Source organism: Leuciscus leuciscus (assembly GCF_965113295.1).
Source record: "Leuciscus leuciscus genome assembly, chromosome: 18".
In the NCBI taxonomy this organism is placed as follows: domain Eukaryota; kingdom Metazoa; phylum Chordata; class Actinopteri; order Cypriniformes; family Leuciscidae; genus Leuciscus; species Leuciscus leuciscus.
In genome coordinates, this window is record NC_138742.1 from 26,604,348 (window position 1) to 26,627,696 (window position 23,349).

The 23,349-nt window shown below is 38.9% G+C and overlaps 1 protein-coding gene and 1 long non-coding RNA gene across 6 annotated transcripts; one reads left to right on the top strand and one right to left on the bottom strand.

Annotated features, from left to right (window-relative positions):
• Positions 1-3,676: 3,676 nt before the first annotated feature.
• LOC309480675 lies at positions 3,677-18,931 on the top strand. 5 transcript variants are annotated; one of them, XR_014199699.1, is made up of 5 exons: positions 3,677-4,199; positions 4,305-4,376; positions 4,529-4,776; positions 8,478-8,581; positions 15,011-15,148. It is a non-coding gene; the product is annotated as an uncharacterized lncRNA (long non-coding RNA). The 5 variants fall into 5 exon arrangements; XR_014199700.1 differs by having other exon boundaries at positions 4,305-4,340; XR_014199701.1 differs by lacking the exon at positions 3,677-4,199 and adding an exon at positions 18,917-18,931 and having other exon boundaries at positions 4,230-4,776; positions 15,011-15,073; positions 15,148-16,852.
• LOC309480620 (adenosine receptor A1) lies at positions 15,669-23,139 on the bottom strand. Its single transcript, XM_082145231.1, has 2 exons — positions 22,426-23,139; positions 15,669-19,542 (listed from the first exon to the last, which is right to left on the bottom strand). The coding sequence occupies exons 1-2, from the start codon at positions 22,746-22,748 to the stop codon at positions 18,852-18,854; spliced, it is 1,014 nt and encodes a 337-aa protein (XP_082001357.1). The 5' UTR covers positions 22,749-23,139; the 3' UTR covers positions 15,669-18,851.
• Between the last annotated feature and the right edge of the window lie 210 nt (positions 23,140-23,349).

Here is a 23,349-nt window from a genome sequence, read left to right on the forward strand (position 1 = left end):
TGAAAAGAGTGAGGACCACTTCAGTCTCTTAAGCACTCCAGCAGAGCTTTCAGCGTGGCACTTAGGACTACTTAGCAGCTTCATATTTCAAAAATATGTCAGGTAAGCCTGACCAGGAGAAGGCTGGTCCCTTGATGAAGTGGGCAATGAAATAATTCATGCTGGACGTCTCTCAGAGCTATGGTCCATTTGGATAGTCATGAGGGGCTTTTGTTTTTTAGAGTGTTTGCACCGCAGGAACAAGGAACGATTTTAGTTCTAGGAACTCCTATTGGAGGAGCTAATTTAGCTCCTACTTCAGAGTCGGGTCTAAACCAGCACTATAGGAACTACCAGTGACGTTAGTGTTCGGATATTGGCCGAACACGCGCGAAACACCAGCACCCGCCATTTAAAAAAAGCTATGTATACACGCAGATTATAGCCTATATATTTACTCCAGAAACTAACTCTATGAACATGGAAAACAGTGATAGATGGACCTCTTAACCTTTACGCTGAGGAGAAAATCCAACGCAACTTTGAGGGGACCAAGCCAAACAAAGTTATGTATTTCTGCTCAGCTAGCAACACTGAATATCAACCACACGGCATACGCTAATGCTTTTTCATATACTGTCTTTCTAAGTATAACAGTTCTATATAATAATGTTTTAGACAGAACTGTTAGACAGATTGTAAACTAATAAACATGGAGAATGCGAGCGCTGTTTGCTCAGGCTTTGAGCTCTCAGTGCCGTCAAAATATAGGTCCACCGCGCCGTCAAAATAAAAGTCACAACAACAAGCGTGGCTTACATCACTTCAGAGTCCCTACTGGCGGTGCGAATGCAACCAGGAAAATGTTCCTAAGGGAACCATTAGTTCTCGGGGAACCACACTGGTGGCTAGTTCCTAGAACTAAGTTCCTAGAACTAGGGGCTTTCGCACCAGAGGAACCTATTCATAGTTCCTAGAACTAAGTTCCTAGAACCACCCGGTACGAAAACCCCTATGGTCGGACTTCCCCTAAAATGTCCTAAAAAATGTGACATTGAAATGTTTGTCTATGTACAAATAAATGGTATATAATAAATATTACACTTCATAATTTAAGTATTTTACCTAATGTTAAAATTACACACATTTGAAATCAATAGAGCAAAGATTTGATCCCAAAAGAACAAATCATGTTGGGACTGGATTCTGACGTGCCTTGATACCTGTTAACCTTCATAACTTACTACTGGAAGATAACTTTCAGACAAAGCATGATGGACCAGCAACTCTGCTGTATGGCTGAGCTCTTAAATGGGCAGAATATTGCATCAGACCGCAAATAATTTAAATATATAGTAATAGTTAAAAAAAAGAAAGAAAAAGTAAACAAATATTGCCGTTGACCAACAGAAGTTCAGATTTTTGTCTTCACGATAGTGTTAATCAAAAACAAAATCAAATACAACAGTAAAGAGACAAGAGTGCCGCTTGATCGCCACCAAGTTGTATATTTTTATATTACAGCAGCAACTCTAGGCATGTGACCAAAAGCATAAATCTCATTGGCTGGCCAACTTTATTCGCAAAGCTGTGGAAGAGAGATTAGGGTTTCACTTTATTTTGATGGTCCCTTTAACACATTCTATTGACTATAAGTAACTTTGCACCTACATGCCTACTAACTCTCATTAGAGTATAAGTAGACTGGTAGGGTTAGGGTTATAATAAGTTGACATGTAGTTGCAAAGTTACTTATAGTCAGAAGAATGTCTGTTGGCGGACCAATACAATAAAGAGTTAGCAGATATTAAACAGACAGTCTTCCCATACTCTAATGAGAGCTAGTTGACATGTAGTTGCAAAGTTTCTTATAGTCAACAGAATGTTCAAAAGGGACCATCAAAACAAAGTGTTACCGAGATTAGAACACCTCTCAGTAAAAAAAAAAAAAAGATCTGTTTCATTGACACCATGTCAATGTTTCGGTCTGAACAGATGCATTAACAGCCGCTCATACAGATTAAAATGTTTATCGCACCAAATTTTCGCACTGAACATTCATCCTGGTGTGAAAAGGCCCAGACAGTGCTGGAAACATCATAAACAGATTGTGTGGTGATGCAGTTAGTTAAAGTCATAACATGTAATTTAGAATCCGTAATCTTGATTTGGCATTTATAAATGTTGCAAAAACACAGGTCATTAATTACTGTGTAGTACTGTATACAAATATATATATTTGAATAGACCAACACATTTTATCATTAACTGATAGCCATGCTTCCCTCTTGAAAAGCACCGGCGCCACTGATAGTAACATGCACAATAAGGAAAAAAAGGAACTAGGTAGGTGTGAAGGGAACTTGCCCTGAACAAGCTCTGCAGGTGTAGACAACCATAGATGTGACAGTCAGCTGCTCAGACCTGCCATCAGTCATTTTGAGCAGTTCTCTGTGTGTTTTTCATGCAGTGCGAACACCTGTGGAGCGCACCAAGCCAAAGTCAACAGTTCAGGTTGGAAAGTGAGATGACTACGGGTCCACAGACCCAAAACAAACTTGCAGAAAAACAATCAGCATACTGGCATCACCGCCCATCCCATCCCTGCGTTTCCGGCCACATGCATTACACAGAATTCAGGATCACAGATCCTTCTTTGAAAGCGCTTATAGGCTCAGGTGGGACGAGGTCTTTTGTAAGGTATGCTTTACTGTACTGGAGTAACCAGACCCGGTTAGGATCCTGCTTTCAGTTGGCTAGATGGCATGTGCAGGAAGTGCCGAGGGAAGAATACACCTCACACACATGAAAAGGTGCTCTGATCTGTTCCACAACAGGCACACAAGGTCTGACCTAGATTCCCCCTATCCTGAAAAAAGCTGCTCTGCCAAGTAAGGCAGGGTGGGAAGGGCTGAGCCGTGGCGTGTAGCTTTGCCCCACTCTCTCTCTCTCTCTCTCTCTCTCTCTCTCTCTCTCTCTCTCTCTCTCTCTCTCTCTCTCTCTCTCTCTCTCTCTCTCTCTCTCTCTCTCTCACTCACTCTCTCTCTCTCTCTCTCTCGCTCTCCCAAACATGGGCGGAGTGTAGTGTGGCCTTTTCAAACTCACCCGGCTGGCAAGCAGACTGGCTTTTGGAAGCAAGCAATGCTGTTTTGAACCGCTGCCAAATGAGACAGCCTCTGCCGGCGCAGCTGAAACTTTTTACAGCCTCCCCTCATTCGACAGGAAGAGACACGGGGAGCAAATTTGTAGGAGAGGGGGGGGAAAAAGGGCGAAATAAATCTTTGTAGCGTCTGCAACTAAGGCACTGCATCAAGGATTTCCTTCTGTGCTTTCACGCTCCCCTACTTTGGCAAGGTGCCATTCGAAAAGGTTTAAAAATTATGTTTTTTTCTCTCTGTAGGGAGTATTGAACGGGGAACGGATGTGCTAGGAAGTGAAGAGTTCAGCGAGTTCAGTAAATGAGAAATATGTAAATGCATCAATAACAAAGGGACTGTGACGTCACGCACTGTGCTGCCCAGGACAGTGCCTGCGAGCAGACGGGACAAACGTGCGCACATCTGACAAGATGCCATCTGCGTACCATAAAGAGGATGCCTGTTTTACATCACAACTTTCTTGCACAGGAAGATGACCATGTGAAGTCTGTCGCTGCAACGACTGACACGTTGTAGTAACTTCCTCTTTCATGGTAAGGACTTGACAAACTTTTAGTGATATGTCTCCACTGCAAACTGCGATAACTTCTCCAGTGCTTATTTTAATACTGTTTTGCCACTCTTGACTAAATGACTGCATGCAAACTGCAACTTGGACGATGATGTCAAACACATGGCGAGTCATAAAACCAAATGTAGCAGGCAAGTGGGATCAGCCAACTGTGGTGTCTTTCAAGGTTCTTTGAGGAAGTACTACGAACCACTCATGTCATGTTTTCCTGATAAAGAGATCCAAAACGCAGGCAGTGGTAGAACAGCCTCTGGATGTGTGTAATGATTACCGAGGAGTATAACTGGAAGGCTCAAACTACCTGGGACAGATGCCAAATGCTGACAAAGGCAATCATTGCATTCTCAGGGGCGAGCAAAATGAACTCCTGGTCCTCTCGCACTTCTTTTGGGAGGGTTATTTATATTCCTCGAGAAATCACCGAAAGCGTTGACTAATTGCTGAAGGAGTCGGTCACATGCTTTGGCTAAAGGGCACAAAAAAAAAATCACGTAAGTATTGACCAGTTCTGAATCTTTCTCGCCTCTTCTGTCGGGACCCGCTCGGCTGATCAAGTTTTTCCTTTAAATAATCAATTCTGACCGCTTATTTTCCAGACGTCTGCTTGGAATAACTGTGACTGGGGCAGATGGGTACAAGCTGACTCTCTTGCATTCCCATAAATACAAGTTTGTCATGTTTTTGCATGCTAGTCTAGCAAAAGCTGTGCCTTTATGGCCACTCTGCTTTTTTTGCATGGCAAATACTCTCTTCTTGATCTCTGCGTTCTTTTTCGTTTCTCAGTCCCTTTCTTTCTCCACCTCCTCTCTCCCTCTCTCAGCTTCTGTCTTTCACTTCGCATCCTGTGCCAAAGTGGGCAGGGAGAAAGAGCTCGTGGTGAGGCGGGTGAAGCGGAGGCCGCTGTACGTGCTCTTTCTTCAGCCACAACCCCATGGAAGAGCATGTTTGGTGGCAGCACGTTTGTAGGTCTCTCTCCCCGAGATAGGCGTACTATGTGCACGAGTCTACCTCTTCTCGCCGCCATGACCCTGCCTTGTGTTCTTTGACGTTGAAGCCTCTAGTCTGCAGGTATTCCGTTCTTTCTTTTCCCCACTTTCATACTTTGTAATATTCCACTGATTATTTAGTCCCTTTTTAAGCAATTCTCTTAAAGCATCATTGTCGATTATTTTACCCAGCTGCTCTGGCTCTCTTGTTCACTGTTGTCTTCCTCTTGTAAACGTGTCCATGCCTCAGATTCCGCCATTTCTACTCCGCTAAACGACTTTCGAACAAATTATTGTCGATGTCCTTTTGATAAATGTTTTTTGGTTAAATTCTTCTTCTTTTTAAAAAAAATGCATTTTGTTAAGAAGTAATTTTGCAATTTGGTTCACATTCCTTCGTATAGCATGTATGTTCCCTTAGTTTTGGGTCGTTTTGGGCAGTTCATTTTGGGGTTTAAGTTTTTTTTTTAAAGGATTTTAATGATTTGAACATCTAAATGGTGTTTGGCTGCTGCCTTAATGCTTTTGGAAGGAAAATAACAGTGATATTTTTTAATATGATGGCAGTGATTCCTGGATGGCCTATAAAATGCCTCTTATGTCAAATATGTACAGTATTGTACATCCCTCACATTTCTGTACAGAAATTACCTTTTATCTTTATCGACTATATTACTGCTAGCTTTTTATTTTTATTCTATATCTCTCTATAAAAAAGTGCCCATGAGGGCTTAGCTGCGGCATATAATTTGCATTTAAGAAAGCATTAGTAAAGTTATCTTGCATGTACAGTACAAGAGCATTCGGTTACTTGATTGACATTGGTATTGATATAATCAAATTACTTCTTTTTATATTCAGATGGTATTCTTTTAAAAGGTTGGCTTGTTCTGTTTGTATTCGACTGCCTTTTTTCCTGTTGCATTTGCAGTGCAAATTAGATGAATGCCAAAATAAACCGAGTGGGGCTAGTTTGGGAAAGACAATAATGTAACGTAACCGTTTAGGAACTAACTGTATGTGTTAATGACCAAATTACATTTGTTATGCAGAAGTAACTGATCAAACTGATTTAAATGCTAATCAGATATTACATACAGAAAACAACAAACAGGGGTGTTTAAGACTTATAGTAAGACTTAAAATATACTATATATTTTATAGTAAACTGATTAAGTTTCAGTTATTGAACGTAACATCAGAGGGTTACAATCCATCGATATGACAAATTTGATCAATTTGTTTTGTGCAGTTGTTATGTTTGTGAAATTCACATTGAAGGGGCTGGACAATCGATGATATCTGCTTTCTCTAGAGTAAAAAAGGTCATTTTTTTCTAACAAGGACATTATAACTAGGACCAAATTACACCAGAAGACCACCGAAATTGAACATGCATCGACGAATATGATTTAAATCTGATTCACATTTTTAAGAAAAATTACAAAGAAAAGATTTCAAGATGGCGTCGACATGCCACGTGTTTGTGTACTGCTGTATTTTACGAGCGACTTTTTAATGCAGTCTCTTTAAAATAATAGTAAACATTTTAAACAAATCCTTATTTAGCAGAATATCGGCTTTCGGCATGCAAACAAAAGTGGAAAAGCTGTGAAAAATGGCGGTGTTAGGTTGACATAACACATAATATGCTGATGTTTGTTGTTTTGGCTATAGAGCAAGGATTTTTCTTGGATCATGTTCTTTTTAGTGCTTTATTACTCGTCAGCGGAAGGAACGAGGCCAGGTAATTTGCTGCCTTGTACAGTAAAACAGAGAAGTTTGCATATACATGTTTATTTTGCTCAGAGACAGAGAGAGATGGCAACAGGAAAAAAGTGGCGGGAGGGAGGGAGGAAAGGAGAGCATTTCCTCCACCCCCTGTTCTCCTCAGATGAACTTATCATGTAGCTTCATATTTTCTCTCCCTCATGCTTCCCCCCCCCCCCCCCCCCCCCCCCCCCCCCCCCCCTTTCCCATACAGCCTCGCTCCCTCCTACATTTACTGTAGCTGACGATCAGATGCACCCTGGGCCCCGACCCCACATTAGCAAACAAACAAACCGAGTTTAACCCTGAAATGCTTACATTTCACTGCACACACAATCATATCTACAACTTCATGCTAGAAAAGGCAGAATACAGCACCAGTTTTGCCATCTCCAAGTATTTTGACTTCATATTTAAAGTTTTATTTGGAAGAAGTGTTTATAACGAAAGTGTTCACGGCAGAAAATTCTCTGCAGGTGAGAAAACACTGCTGTTCACCTCCAAATGCACAGACACGCAGCATATGCTCGGAGCCTATTAGTTACACGGCCCCAGACGGGGGCAGAGATCTAAGTCTAATCTGCAAGGTCTTTCTATAAACAAGGCAAAGCAGAATCCTTATCGTCGAGTTTCGATGAGTAACAGCAGGCTCTCCGGAGACCGCGTGACAGAGTCAACCAAGGTCAAGCCAAGCCCAACTTCCTGTTTTTTGGGGACCGCTATTTTTGCAATAAGGGCGTTTCTTTCTGGTGTAGGTTGATGACAGGGGATCATAAGCTGAATGATTAATGACATTTTCGAAGAGTTAAAGCTTTCAATGGCTTAACTCTTTTGAGCAGTGTGGAAGAAATAACTGAGGAAAACGTCACAGGTTTAAGTAAACAGGAAGAAATGCAGTTCAGGGTAATACTGCGCTATTTATTGTGTACAATGATTCATACAAACTCAATATATGGCATATTTTGTGTTAAATAACTTGTGCAACAGTTGTACTAAACGATAATATGCTAGATATGGACTCACCAATGCTGAGAATGCTGATCAGCTGTACAAACAAAAGAGATGAGAAGATAGCGACGGTTACTATTAATAGTAAAAAATGATAAACATCTATTGTTTGTTCATAGCGTATCTTTTAGTTTCTTTCTTTTCTTTTATGAGACATCTTTTTTTTTTCACGAAGGCTAATTTTCTGTTATGTGGACGCCGAAGGGATTTTCAACGGGGAAGCTCCCCTCCTACGTTAAATTAATGCTGCACAAAGGCATTGTCTCAAGTTCCGTTTTTTTTTTTTCTTGTAATTGTGGCCTCTTAGTCTTCCTCTGCCAACATCCCCCACCCTTCAACGCTCTACCCACCACCCTCTTCTCCGTTCATTGAAATTCAGCCTGGCATACAGGCACTGCCCCTTTCTTGGCACCAGACTCAGGGACTCGGCGACAGAGAGGAGGGGAGAAAATTTAAATGAAAACATGAATATGTACCAATTTCTCAGTGAGCTTGTGCCAAAACGTTTAGCCAGTTTCATTGGATCTAGCGCAAGATTATCGATAGCCATTTTCGGTGTGCAATTTGAGCAAGTATCCTAACCGCATATGGTCTTGGCAACCATAACGCAGTGGGAGGCGTTCAGAAGGCTAATTGATTTGCCTGTTTACCTCCTGCTATTGGACGGGCACAAGGGCTAACGGCTGTGTCCTTTGATCGCTAGGTAAGATAGAAGGCCTTTTGTTGATCTGGTTTCATTTGTTTACCTCTTTTCTGAGTTGCAAAACAGGGAAGCAAGATGTTCCTTTTGTGACTATAAAAAAATGCTTGGTATATGATTATGCCAAGAGGTGGTATGGCATAGCTGATGTGTAAACAAACGCAGGCAATTAAAAATGGCAGCCATTTATCGAGTGACGCAGAGAGGGCATTAGCGGTTATATTACTTTGAGAAACAGGTTTTGTCATGTATGACAGAGATTATTTTAACAACTGCAATGATAATGTCTCTGTGATGTTTTTCAGATATTAGAGACGCAGGCTCTGTTCCAAAACCTATTGAGCCGCCTACGTAGGGAGCGTATTAAGGCATCATAGGTGCACTCCCGACTTAAAGCCGGTTCCAAAAGGTAAGATACTTCGCTTTAGCCACATTTTAAGGCAGTGCATGTATCGCAATCCCAGAATGCACTGCAAGCTCAGTGAAAATATCAAACCAAGATGGCGAGAGAAACGTTGATCAGCAATAAATGTCATTATTTAACAAAATGTCTGGTAAAAAAGTCAAATTGTAAAGGTATTTTACTCAATATTTTAGTGTGTTCTATCTATTTTTTAATCTGTATAAGAGTAGTATGGAATTAGCTTAGCAATATGCTAACAACAAACTCGACTGAAATCAAATACATTCGAGTCTTACTCTTCCATATTTGTATGATCCACAGAGTTGCTTCGTTCCACAGTATTCACTAATGTGGTCCATAATAATTATGATGCTGCCTGTGATGTAGACTGCTATAGGCAGTTCACTAGGTTTTTTAAAAACATCATTTAATTCGTAAAGGGCAACTGTACACTCTCTTAATTCAGATAAAGATGCTTAATACATAAATGTATAATAAACGGTGAAGTCACACGATGCCACAACAGTTACTAACTTATTTTGGTTGCTAATCTGGATCCCCATATGTAGGCTACAGAGTAAAGCTGATTTAAAATGAATAAACATGTAGAATTAATAACATAAGACACAAATGCCTGCAATGCTATAAAGTATTACATGCAGATTTGTTAGTGCTACTGTAAGTTGCTTGTCCTAACACTATGACTTTGTGCATTCTGTTTAAGAGGCTTGCTGTTTAAAAGTCAAGCTTTGTCTCAAAAAACTAATCAATAACCTCATTTGAATGCCATTATATAATCTAGTTTTGTAAGAGACTTATAGGAAAATTGTTAGCGTTAAACTCTTATGTTATGTTATTGTCATGTAATTTTAGTAACAGTGTTACTTTAATATTATTTATATAGGCCTAATATAACAGTATTTTATTATTGATTTTAATTTGCTTTTATTTTTATATTTTATATATTCATTTTATTATTAATAATTGTAGTACTTCAACTGCAACTTATTTATATCAGTTAATTGCCAAGGCAACATTTCCTTTGCTCAGGGAATGTTTTGTAAGTTTAGGTTTTCATCTAGTATTTATATTTACTAATATCTATTTTTAAAATAGTTTAAGTTTTAGTTTACAGTAACACTGTTTAGAAGATGTGGGACAAACCGTATATTTTTTTCTATGGAAATTATTACATTATCATTTATAAAATTAGGATACTATGTTCCATTCGCTCTGAAATTAATGTGTTAGTTCATCCAAAAATGAAAATTCTGTCATTAAGTACTCGTCCTCATGTTGTTCCAAACCAGTAAGACTTTCGTCCATCTTCAGAGCACAAATGAAGATATTTTTTATAAAATCAAAGAGATTTCTGCAACTACCACTACAGGCTTCAAAAAGTTCATAAAGAGATCGTAAAACTAATCCATATGAATTTAGCGGTTTAGTCCAAATTTTCTGAAGCCACTCGATTGCTTTATATGATGAACAGATTAATTTAGGCTTTTATTCACATATAAACATTGATCAGCGAACATAAACAGAAGCTCAACAGAACCTGGTTGATACGCAAGAACCAACCTCTTGCTGAAGCTCAAACGTGCTGCGTAACACGAGAATGAACCTCATTGGTTCTTGCTGAAGCTCAAACGTGCTGCGTAACATGAGAATGAACCTCATTGGTTCTTGCTGAAGCTCAAACGTCCTGCGTAACATGAGAATGAACCTCATTGGTTCTTGCTGAAGCTCAAACGTGCTGCGTAACACGAGAATGAACCTCATTGGTTCTTGCTGAAGCTCAAACGTGCTGCGTAACATGAGAATGAACCTCATTGGTTCTTGCTGAAGCTCAAACGTGCTGCGTAACATGAGAATGAACCTCATTGGTTCTTGCTGAAGCTCAAACGTGCTGCGTAACACGAGAATGAACCTCATTGGTTCTTGCAGAAGCTCAAACGTCCTGCGTAACATGAGAATGAACCTCATTGGTTCTTGCTGAAGCTCAAACGTGCTGCGTAACATGAGAATGAACCTCATTGGTTCTTGCTGAAGCTCAAACGTGCTGCGTAACACGAGAATGAACCTCATTGGTTCTTGCAGAAGCTCAAACGTGCTGCGTAACATGAGAATGAACCTCATTGGTTCTTGAGGAAGCTCAAATGTGCTGCGTAACACGAGAATGAACCTCATTGGTTCTTGCTGAAGCTCAAACGTGCTGCGTAACATGAGAATGAACCTCATTGGTTCTTGAGGAAGCTCAAATGTCCTGCGTAACACGAGAATGAACCTCATTGGTTCTTGCTGAAGCTCAAACGTGCTGTGTAACATGAGAATGAACCTCATTGGTTCTTGAGGAAGCTCAAATGTGCTGCGTAACACGAGAATGAACCTCATTGGTTCTTGAGGAAGCTCAAATGTCCTGCGTAACATGAGAATGAACCTCATTGGTTCTTGAGGAAGCTCAAACGTCCTGCGTAACATGAGAATGAACCTCATTGGTTCTTGCTGAAGCTCAAACGTGCTGCGTAACATGAGAATGAACCTCATTGGTTCTTGCTGAAGCTCAAACGTGCTGCGTAACACGAGAATGAACCTCATTGGTTCTTGCTGAAGCTCAAACGTGCTGCGTAACATGAGAATGAACCTCATTGGTTCTTGAGGAAGCTCAAATGTCCTGCGTAACACGAGAATGAACCTCATTGGTTCTTGCTGAAGCTCAAACGTGCTGCGTAACATGAGAATGAACCTCATTGGTTCTTGAGGAAGCTCAAATGTGCTGCCTAACATGAGAATGAACCTCATTGGTTCTTGAGGAAGCTCAAACGTGCTGTGTAACATGAGAATGAACCTCATTGGTTCTTGAGGAAGCTCAAATGTGCTGCGTAACACGAGAATGAACCTCATTGGTTCTTGAGGAAGCTCAAATGTGCTGCGTAACACGAGAATGAACCTCATTGGTTCTTGCTGAAGTTCAAACGTCCTGCGTAACACGAGCATGTCAAGCGAACATGCTAGAGTTTCCGTTTACCGCAACTGATGTATGAGTTGATTCATATTTATATGTGAATAAAAGCCTAAATTAAATCTGTTCATCATATAAAGCGATCGTGTCTTTTCTGAAAAATTTGGACTAAATCACACATTCATACGGATTAGTTTTACGATCTCTTTATTCATTTTTGAAGCATCAAACTGGTAATCTTTATTTGTGTTCCGAAGATGAACGAAAGTCTTACTGGTTTGGAAAGACACAAGGGTGAGTATTTGATTTTTTGGGTTAACTAACCCTTTAAAAGCATGACAATTGAAAGAAATCAACTGTGTTAATGTTCGCGTTTGTCTATAGTCAGTTTGAGCTTCAGTACAGAATCAGTATTTGTTCTTTTGGAGAATGATTTGTGTTCATCTACTTAAGTGTAACTTCAGCAGGCAATTAAAGTCACATTCCAGTCACTTAGTGGAAATTCCCTTAGAGTACAAAACTGTATAGTTGGAAAAGTATGGTGATATTCATATTTACGTTTTGTGTCATTAGAATTTAACTTTTGACCATTCTCTTTGTCTTTAAGTGCTATGCAGAACAATCACATGCAGTTTTCATAAGAATTATGATTTTGTGGGCTCAATCATGCAAACTCTTTCCTGAAGTCATTGAATAAAAGCGTTGATAGACATATCCAACTTATAAAGCCATCAAAATGCTATATAAATATTGCTGCAATATCTATTTTATGGTATCTTATGATCCTCTTTTCAGTTCCACCCACACTGTCTACGCTGAAAGCAACAGATAATCTCTAATACTCTCTTAAATACCCATGTTTCAAAAATCAGGGCAGTTGTGTCTAATTTGCATTAGCATTAGCATTACATATTTAAAAAAATTGACTAAAGAGGACATTTACATATGAAAAAATCAAAGCGCCACTAAAATGGACTTAAATATCTGGCAAAGCACCAAAAGCACTGGTTACTCCCCATCAAGGCGATTACCACACATTGGGGAACAGAAGAGCAGACTAGTTCCCTGTGTAATCTAAAAATCCAAATGTCACATCTGTCAGACCATATTAGCGTATTTCACGGGTGAGGCATCATACGTTGTGCTAAAGAAGCAACTCTACTACAGAATAGCTGGCACAATAAAACTACACAGTAAAAGCTATGACAATGTTTTTCTTTCTTTGATTGTTTCAAAGTAAGACAATTGTGTTTTTATTGATTTATTAAAGCTGAAGGTGTTTGTGAACATTATAACTATGAAACATGAATAAAGCGCCTTCACTGATAAGGGATAAAGATAGTTAAGCTTGTGTTGTTGCACAGCTTATGACTGACCCGACCTTTACCGAAAGTTGGCACAACAGTCATGACATGCCATCTCTCAGCTTCTGCCTCTTCTTTGTGTTCCAGCAGACAGCGTCGTGTGCCAAAACTTTTCAATCATTGTCCCTCCCAAATGGGCCAAAAAAGAGCATGTGTATGCTAATTAGCTAAGAAGACTTTTGTATGTTAACAAATTGCTGAAAGTCAGTTTACTGGAAGAGATTTGCATGTCTATTTATGCAAAAAAGACATGCTCCACCTATTAGCGCCACACATTAACTGCTTATACTGTCAAATGTTTTTGCATGTCCTACTTGTTTGATCAAGGTTGGAAGTTCAAGAATGAGTGGATAATGAAAAAGAAATGTTGTATTTAACAACAAACCTTTCACAAATTAGGAACTGATAGTTGTATGCTTACATGTTAGAATGCTGATGTTCAAAGATGTTTAGGTTTGTCACGCATGCTAACATGCTAATGGACATGATGTTTTGTTGTGTAATGAAAGAACACTATTGATTCGAGGAGGATTCTTGGCTTTCTAATCATTATACTGATGCCAAACGTCCCCCAGTGCATCGGGAGGGAGACCCTTACTCTTCCAAACAGCCTCTGAGAACAGTGAACGTGTGAATGGGTTTTTCAGGCACACCTCACAGAGGTTGTAAGGAATGCACAGCACTCGCACCCTAAAATGGCCGAAACGCCGCCATTTTGTTTTCCCACTATTTTGCTGTGCGGAATAGCAGAATCAGCTTTGTTAAAAGCTACAGGAGACAGCTGGGGAAGCCATGTTTTACATCGTCTGTTTACTTCAAAAGCATAGCTTACGCAATGTTGTCTTGTTGGAATGAGCTCAGATTTTGGCAAAACGGGCGCGAATTCCTGGCGAAGGATCAAGCCTTTTTTTTCTTCATGATCCAATGCCAGCCTCGCTAGAATGAGTGAGTAATTTAGCTTTGGCTTTCAAAATTAGCGCTTCCCTTTTAGCCTGAATCCTGGTTCAACTCCTCACAGTTCCCTGGTCTTTTTCATGTTTGATCGTTTTTCCGACTCAAATAAGCACCGCTGACTCGAGTCTGGAGAACACACATGCTGAGCTTTCAACTGCTGTTCTTTTTCGGCAACTACATAGAAATAAGTAGCTCTGTGATGGCAGAACCATTCGGGTTATGTGTGTGAATGACTGAAGTCAGACCGTTGAAGTCTTAACATAGATTGACGACAAATTGAACTTTTTTTGACACCTTGCATTAAAGAATAAAACATCACACCAAGTGGCATCTGCAAACAAATGCTGCACAATCTTTTGTCAGAACTAACTTTGATTTTCTGAGCCATTTTTTTGCAATGACTTTTAACCAGCTGGTGTCAAGATTGTTTGTAGTGGATGTATGAAGTCAGTTCTCCTTAAGTTCACACAGCAGGTGTTGAGGATCACATTAACTATGAACATGATGCACTAATGTTTGACAACCAGAAAGTGTTCAGATGCTCTTGCCGAATTCCAACCATTGTAAAAAAGAAGCACATTTAAGTACAGCATACTTTAAAAAAAAGAGTGCTTATTACAGATATAATAATATCTTTAAGTGTGCACAGCTTGTAATGTTTTCAGACACTTAACTGGATGTTATTTACAATCTGCATGTACATCTTCTATTGTCTTTAAAATAAAGTTAAAGTTGCTGAATGTACTGACAAGCATTTATGGGAGCTAAAATATACATTATTGACATTTCTATTGAAACTTGTGTGTCATGTATTTAAATATAATTGTAATTACTCATTTGAAATGATGAGGCTATTTATATTAACTTTAAATGTGATATTGAATAAACCATAGTCATGATTGTGTACTCTCTCTAAATGCACTTAAGTGGCCTTTTTTCATTAATATAATATTATCTGCAAGTACTGTTTATAAAAATAAACTGTTCAGATTTAAAGTACACTACAAGTGCGCATTCAGCACAATTAAACAGAATGTTTTTTTTTACAAATATACTTGCTCAAACTGATATGTGGAGTCCAGCTACAACCAAAGTTTGACTGTATAGTTGTGCTAACCATCTTTTCTCTCTTTCTCTCTCTCTCTCTCTCGGCAGGAATGAATCCAGCGGTCTGCTGTCTGACGGGTCGACGTCTGTTCTGCTGTCCTTGGGGCTGAGGTAGTAGATTGAATAGTTGTGGAGCACGGTGCTCTCTCACTGAGATAACTATACAATCTACTGTCTTTCCTAAGGCGACAGCCAAATCATCCACAAACAACATGGACTCGTCTGACCACCTCACGCACTTCCTACAGTCTGCAGTCGTCCAATGATTCGGGGAGGATATTCGATCGTATTACAGAAGTAAAATGGGTTGTGATAGATGTTTCATGTTGACAAGTGTGTCGTAGGATTGCACTTTGGTGTCTGGACAGGGTGAGGTAGTAGGTTGTATAGTTTGGTGGGAGGGATCAAACCCTGTTCAGGTGATAACTATACAGTCTATTGCCTTCCTTGTGGTACCAACTATCTGCCCACTAGCTGAAACTCCCTGAAGTTTATAGTTAGATTATAGTTATCGTTACGGTTATCGTTCTTGGTGGGAACGGGACTTTAAAGCTGCATGTTTGTGTGCATTGTGTAACAGGCCTTAACATTCTAACAAGCCTGAACAACATCTGTGTGTCTGATGCAAGCTTAACATGATGATCTGGCATTACATACTAAGAGAAAAATCAGATTAAATGAGATTTACTGAGCTCAGGTTTATGGCTTTATCAATAATTTAGCTTTTCTGTTGGCTTGTGATCAAACAGGATTTTCACACATCATAACAGGAAATTCAGTTTCAATCAGACAATACAAATGACCTTGTTCTGTGAATGGAAAGATATATAAATGCACAATGTGCATTATATGTTCTTGTTCTATGAATAAAATCGTTTTATTCTCAACATATTTTTGACTTTCTTTTCATTTTAAGTTAATGTTGAGCAGTATACAGTCATCTTGTGTAAAGGCAGTCTTGTTTAGCATAAGTAAGAACTTAACAGATACTGTATCTTTGTTGTGCAAACCTTATAAAAAGGTATCAAACAAACACAATGTATAACCATATAGTATTTTGCAGGCATGTACTGTAGTTTCAGGAGTCTTCGTTGGCATAAAGGATCAGAGCTTTAGAAATTCTCCTAATCACTTAGTCTGTGAATACAAAAGATTCTTGAACCATATATACAATATGGTTTTATGGGTGAAAATTATATTTAAAGGTACACTGTAACTTTTGGCCTTTTTAGGGATAAAAAAAACAAAACTGCATTCATTTTACAGAAGAACATTGTTTTGGTTGTGCTTCGGTTCTGCGTGACTGCGGATGAATACGGTTATCTTACTGCTCATAAAACATTCACTACTCGGCTTAAAAGATAAAACCAGTTTAGATGGAAAGGATTTCAAGCTGACTAGCTGAAGATATTACTGTAGCTTTACCCATTAATAGACACGGTACTTCCATGAAAATAAATTCCAGCACAGCGCTACAACAACCATAATGAAATTAGCCTTCACAACAGATAATGCTTTGCAATGAACTGTTAGAGAGCTACACATGGCAATTTATCTGTTCAATAAAATACCTTGCTCAACTTTTGAGTAATAAAAACACCATCTCTGTATCACTTTTACATTTCAAATCTTCAGGTATCGCTATCTCTGAAAAGCCACGCCAATGTTGATTCTTGTTTTATTACGAGCTCTGTCGCGTTCTCTTTTTGCCAGCAGACTCTCCTCTGTTCGGTGTTTGTTTGAAACGGGTGATTCCCCGGAGGGTTGAGATTTAGCTGATCCATGTCAGGCTTTCTCGCTCGCTGTGACAACTAACCTGTGCCACTCCCACACCACAACCACATCAAAGTAGCCAGAGCAAGTTTTCAAGACAAGACGAGACACGCACAGGTGAGTGAGGCATGTTTCCCACCAAAACCTTCCCTAGGTCTAAACTATAAAGACTTAATAGTGAATCTGGGTAAGACAAAAATATGTTTTGGAGGAAGGATTGATGTATTGACTCATTTAAATTTTGTTCATTTTGAACAAAAAAGTTAGCCTAGTTGCATACCTTAACTTCTGAAAGGATACATTGATGTTTAGTCTGCAAACAAACTAAGTGATATATAATACAGTATATCTTAATAGATAACATATTTCTTAGAACACAGTATATACATAATAAATTGTATACAACCAGTACTGTTGAGCTAATTAAAGCAAAACTCTAAAGGTCAACATCCTCAACCCATAAGGTTAGTCATATGCTTCATTTGATAGACTACCCTCATAAACATACCAATTTACTCACAAAGTATCTCACAAAGTTCTCACAAATTTACTCAAAAAGTATTACTGCACAAATATCACCATGTAAACTTTGGTCTAAGGCCCTGCATGTTACAAACATGAACCATATCAACAAAATTACAATGGCATTCAATGACACTGATCACACAATTAGTAAACAAGTATATACTGTATAAACATAAACATTTATAAACAGTTCAGAGATAAACTTGTTCAAATTAAACAAAACTGTACTTTTGTAGTCAAATATGTGAAAACATTATAATAGTCACTTTGAGAGGTAACTCAATTGTAATTGTTTTATTATCTCCCTTTTTTGTCCTTCATATCGATAACTAAAAAAAATATCTAATTTAATTATTCACACAGTGACGTATGGGAATGTACTATTACTGTTTTACATCATCAATTACCGTATGAGAGTTTTTACTTGCAAAACATAATGTGAACTATTTTATTAACAATATTTTTTTTTAACTTGAATTAGCTTTTTAATTTTTACGGTATTCTGCAAAAAAAGAGAAGAAATGTGTATTGTATTGTTATCTAATATAATACTTCACCACACATGGTAGGGTAAATTAATCACAAAGCTTACTGTATCATATTTAATACACAAAGGCCTCTATAATTATTAACCTGATCAAAACAGTTCACAATCTACATCATCTGATTTATAGGTTGTGGTTCACGTGTCTTTTTGCTGTGAAATCTTTACCGATTTTTAGTAGACATAAGAGACATAAGAATAACTTACTGTTATATTCTTACTAATATTTCAAAGACAAACACTTACTGGACTGAAGCAATTTAGGTTTACTTGATTATCCATACTACTTTTTTATTATTATTATTGTGTTAAAATGCGAGTATCAAATATGATCTTTCAGGCTTTGAGGAACATATTTGTTCATCTCTCAATTATAATTGGATTGCATTGCAATGCATTGCATTATATGCTAAGCATTTATATATATATATAATCTGACTAAGACGTATTATATTGTATCAGTCTCCAATATACTGTACCGTCCAGGGCTTCAGACTGCATTTTGTGACAATTTTTCCTGCCGGTTTGTGTTATATTGGTCACACTGGTGCCACGACCACGTTGCCCAACTGATAAGAGCTGCCATTTCTGTTGCATTTGAGAAACATCAAACGGCAAACGAAACAAAAGAACTCGTTTGAGCTGCACAGCGCGGAATGTTTATCAGCTCGGACCAATAATAGACAAACTTAAGCCATGAATGAATAAGTTATAGAAGGCTTTTCAGTCCACAAATCACCAACATTCACCATGGATTTAATGTTGTAACGCTAACTGTAACCATGGTGTTGTGGCAGAAATTGCACAAGTGTTTTTACATTATTCATATCAGGGTTCGTACAACCTTTTGAGAGTGAAAATCAAGCACTTTTCAAGGACTTTCAAGTGCTTCACTCAACTTTTTCCCAGCACTTCAAAGCTCTAAATGTGAATAATTGCATGCAGGCTGATTTAAGGTGTACAGTGCTCCTAGAAAGAAAAGTTAGTCTGGAGGCCTGCCGTCTCTCAAAGATCCATTCAGAACTGTATTACGCAGTGACATTTGGTTTATCTGCCTGATTCATGAACCAGTGGTTTCGATGTGGTTTGATGCCCAGCATTCTGTTCTCCAGGCTGTGATCTCCACGAGGGACTTGAGAAATCTCTTTGTCCTCTCCAGCAGAGAACATACCGTCTCCAGATCTCCAGATAGGCCTCCCTTATCTTTATGATACGAAGGGCGTAAACCACAGGGTTCACCGCTGAGTTGGCATGAGAGAGGAGTATTCCCGTGTAGAAAGCGATCTGGGGGACACCTTGTGGGCCCGTTGAAAGCAGTACACAATTCATGAGATGCAGAGGCATCCAACATGCTGCAAACAGCAGGAGAACCAGAGCCAGAGAACGTGCCAGCCTCTTCTCCTTGACTAGAAAAGCCCTTAGTTTAGATTCAACGGGCGCCGAAGTCTCGTCTTCCCTCCGGAGGCGTTTACGGAGACTGTAGAAGACCAGAGAGTAGAGAAGAGTCATGACTGCCAAGGGGAGTAGGATGCAGCCCAGGTAGTTGAAGTAGACCATATAGGGAAGCGGGATGACAGCTAAAAAGGTGCAGTTGATATGGGAAGAGTTAAGGAGAGGGGAGGACAGGGGATGGCCGTTGTGCCAACCAAAGAGAGGGGTGAAACCCAGCAGACAGGATATCAACCAACACAGGACTACTGCAGCCCATGAGCGCTGCTCAGTGGCGATCTCTTTGTACCTGCAATCACAGAGCATTTGTTCATAAATGTCAGCCGCTAATTAACTTAGCGGGACACACACTTAACCTAAATCAAAGTTCCTTTAAGACATGTCATTGTCAAGTCATACAAACACCTCTCAGGCATGCGAGTGCAGCTCCTATCTCTTTGAATGGGGAAACATTGAATTCCAAAACTGTTTGCCAAGCTTACGATTAAATTTCATATTTGAAATCACCAATGAAATCTGACAACAACTGTCTCATAAATTTTGTTTCTGAACGCTCGAATCATGACAGAAAATGACTTTTTTCAGGCTGGATCAAGCTCATGCGCAGTGGAAGTGCAAGTCTGACTGACTCTGGAGCTTCTAACGGCTGCAGTGACACGATGACTTTACCAATCGGCGATTGGCTCTTATTTAGAAGGCGGGACTTATTCACCCATATTGAGTGTTGCACTTTCCCCCATTCAAAACAATAAGAGTTACGCATCTTGTGTAATTCTAGTCTTTGCCTAAATCTACCACCCTTGTGGAAAAGAAGTTCACTTTGATATATGTGCGAACTGCATGAACTACAGTTTAAAACTATATTAAATGCAATTAGTTTTTTTTTTACCCACTTAAGCAGGACATCATTACATCTTTATATGTCATTTCATAATCACTTCTATTGTTTTTGATATATGGTTAAAGTTACTGCAGAATGAACTGACAAGCATTTCTATTGAAACTTTTTTGTCATGTAGAATATATTGAAATATCAGATATCTGGCCTGATATCTGATTTTATGTTTGGGTTGATTATTATGTGTTTCTCATTGAGCTCTGGATGTGGGAAAAGCATATGTTATGTGTCAGCTGGGAATACAGTCAACAAGTGCCATATTGTTTAGATAAATGCAGTATAATAAGTGTGAGAACACTGTTTATTGAGCCTCAAAGACCAATAAAAACAGGACATGAACTCTGCAAGGCCTTTGTATGTTATACAAAACTGAGAAATTAATAGCTTTTTATTTTAGTGAGTGTAACAAGTGCCACTTCAATTGTATCGTTTGCTAATTAAATTGACCCAAAAATGAAAATGTTCTTATTTTATTTAGGCTATACCCTTCATTATCTCATATGTTGATGTTGATATTTTGAACGTTGATGTTGATATTTTCCATTAAAAGAAAATGAGGCAATGAAGCCCCACAGGCTATATCATACCTTGGTATTCTAGGTTATATTGACTTATTAAATGTTTTACAGTGAATTTAATATTTCTCAATCCACTGTCCTTCCACATTAAAAAACAACAACAACAACAACAACCTCAGAAAACAGTAGGCTACAATATGACACTATAGCCAAACATTAGCAGGTTAGTTTGTTTTACTGTTTGTATATATCTGTGAGAGAAGAACATTTATTTTGCTTTTGCATTATTAAATGGACAGTTCTCCCAATAAAGTACAAATGCTTTTATGGTGCTTTTTATACTTTATGAAACTTGACAGTCTCATTCAGTCCTGACGTCCTGAGTGAGTAAATGAAAGTTTTCATTTTGGGCTGAATAACTAACAGTTAAATGACTCGCAGGCATTGTGTTAAAATGCGGGTTCAAATCAAAACAGATATATAAATAATGAGTAACACTTTGCATGACACGTGTTTAGGGTTTGAAATAAACACGAGCCAACCCGCCAAATGCGGATGAAAATCAACCGTGACGGTTATGAACACACTAGCCAATTTGGCGGGTTCTGATTATGTTCTGTCACTTTCCATCTCCATCAGAGTTTCATTTCATAGGCGACCCCCGTCCCATACATGGACTCGGAGAAATGTCGCACAGCCAAACACTTTTGCGCCCTCTAGCGTCTATATTGCGACGCTGCTAAGTGCCGATAATGCAGTGCTTTATGAAAAACATCTACAGTTATTGACGTGAAGGGCATGACAATTTTATCATCATGAAATTATATTGCTGTGGTATAATTTTGTCATCATGATGATATTTTGGAACATAGTCTTCATTATCATTGTTGGACGTTTTGGGAGTAAAAATCTAATAGTTGTGATTTTGTTAATCTTCTTCTGGCATATTTCTGATATGTTTGTTTGGCTAGTAGAATGGGCGGTTCTTGAAGTCCCCATGAAATTAAAATTGAAACAAATTTTAATGAGTAGGTATTGATATTTACTATAAATTATTTATCCTTGCACATCATTCTTTTTTTCTTTTTCTTTTTATATATTTTTTTATTTATTCCTGTGCCCTCATAATTTTTATTTGAAAATAAACCAGTGCTATTTCTTTGGAATGTTTACTAGCATGAGGGTGGGATATAGCAATAGCAAACCACAACCATCCAATCAATTCCCAATGGACAAAATCAAGTCCTGCCCTAAATTTTTTCTTATTTGAAAAGTCTTTTTCTTTGGATATGTGTCAAAATAGGGAAGATTAGACTATTGTGTCTTCTGTTTCATGTCAACAGCCAAAAGTGGCTGGTGGGTAAAAAAGTTAATTTCAAACCCTGGACTCATTGTATGATACAATATAAATAGTGTACAATCATCTCAAACTGACTAGGAACTGTAGGTGTATTCACGGCATGTTGTAATTACCCGTATTTACAATATTTCAACTTGTAAAAAGCGTCCATGTCCTCGTAGAACTCGTAATTACAGTTTGTAAGATGGGAATTTTCTCCTACTCCTACTTGTACCACCTGACCACTGCAGATTAATTGAGGTGTTGATAGTTTTGCCATAGAAATACATAATTCATAGTCCGAGGACGTGAACAACTTTTGAATAGAACATCATGTGTTGTCATCTCGACATGACGTGAATGCATCACGTGTTTGCTGGTTCTAACTGCTAACATAAGATTGCCAAAAGTTCTTACCTGAGAGGTATCGACACCCGCAGGTATCGGTCCACAGCAATAGCCAAAAGAGACAACACAGATGCTTGGGTCAGCACCAACACCACACAACTGACCGCCAGACAGGCCTGGAATGGGATCTCCACCCACCCGTCCACCAGCACAGCCAGTGGCACTGCCACCGACCCTACCAGGAAATCTGCCACGGCCAGAGAGACCACAAAACAGAAGGTAGGCTGACGGAAAGTCCGCGTCAAACACACGGCCCAAACCACCAGCACGTTCCCCAGGCAGCAAGCCACAGCGATGGTGAGCTCCAGAGAGGTGTAGATCAACCAGGCCATGAGGAGAGCAACCAATACAAGGACAACGAGCAAACAGAACAGAGTCTCAATCGAGATGGAAAAATCTGAAGATGGATCTGAAGAAGCCTCTGAACATCTGGTCTGCTCTCCTCCACACACACACACACACACACCCCTGATCTTCAGTATGCATCTCTAAGGGTCTCGTTTATATGTCTTCTGAATAGACAATATTATTCACTGTCACATCTGTATTTCATCAACTAATTCCATTAGAAGGCGGACAAAAATAATGATGTTACATCCCGAGTCACAATCAAAATGTTGGAAAACGTGCTGCTTATTTTAGTTCTATCACACCAACAACCACAGCTTCAAATTTATCTTTAGCCTCTACAATACTGGCGAGATACTGTTTGTGCAGCAATAAACATTTAATACAGCAGTATGCTACATTTGTCAAGTGACCATATCACATGCAAGTTTAATTCATCTGGGGTCCTCAACTTGGAAATAATGTGTTTTTATTGCAATTTCTGAGGAACTGTTTGTGGTCAAACAATATAATGAGACAAAAAAAAAAATATATATATATATATTGATATTACTTCCAGTAGTGTAAGGTGGTGTGGTAACAGAA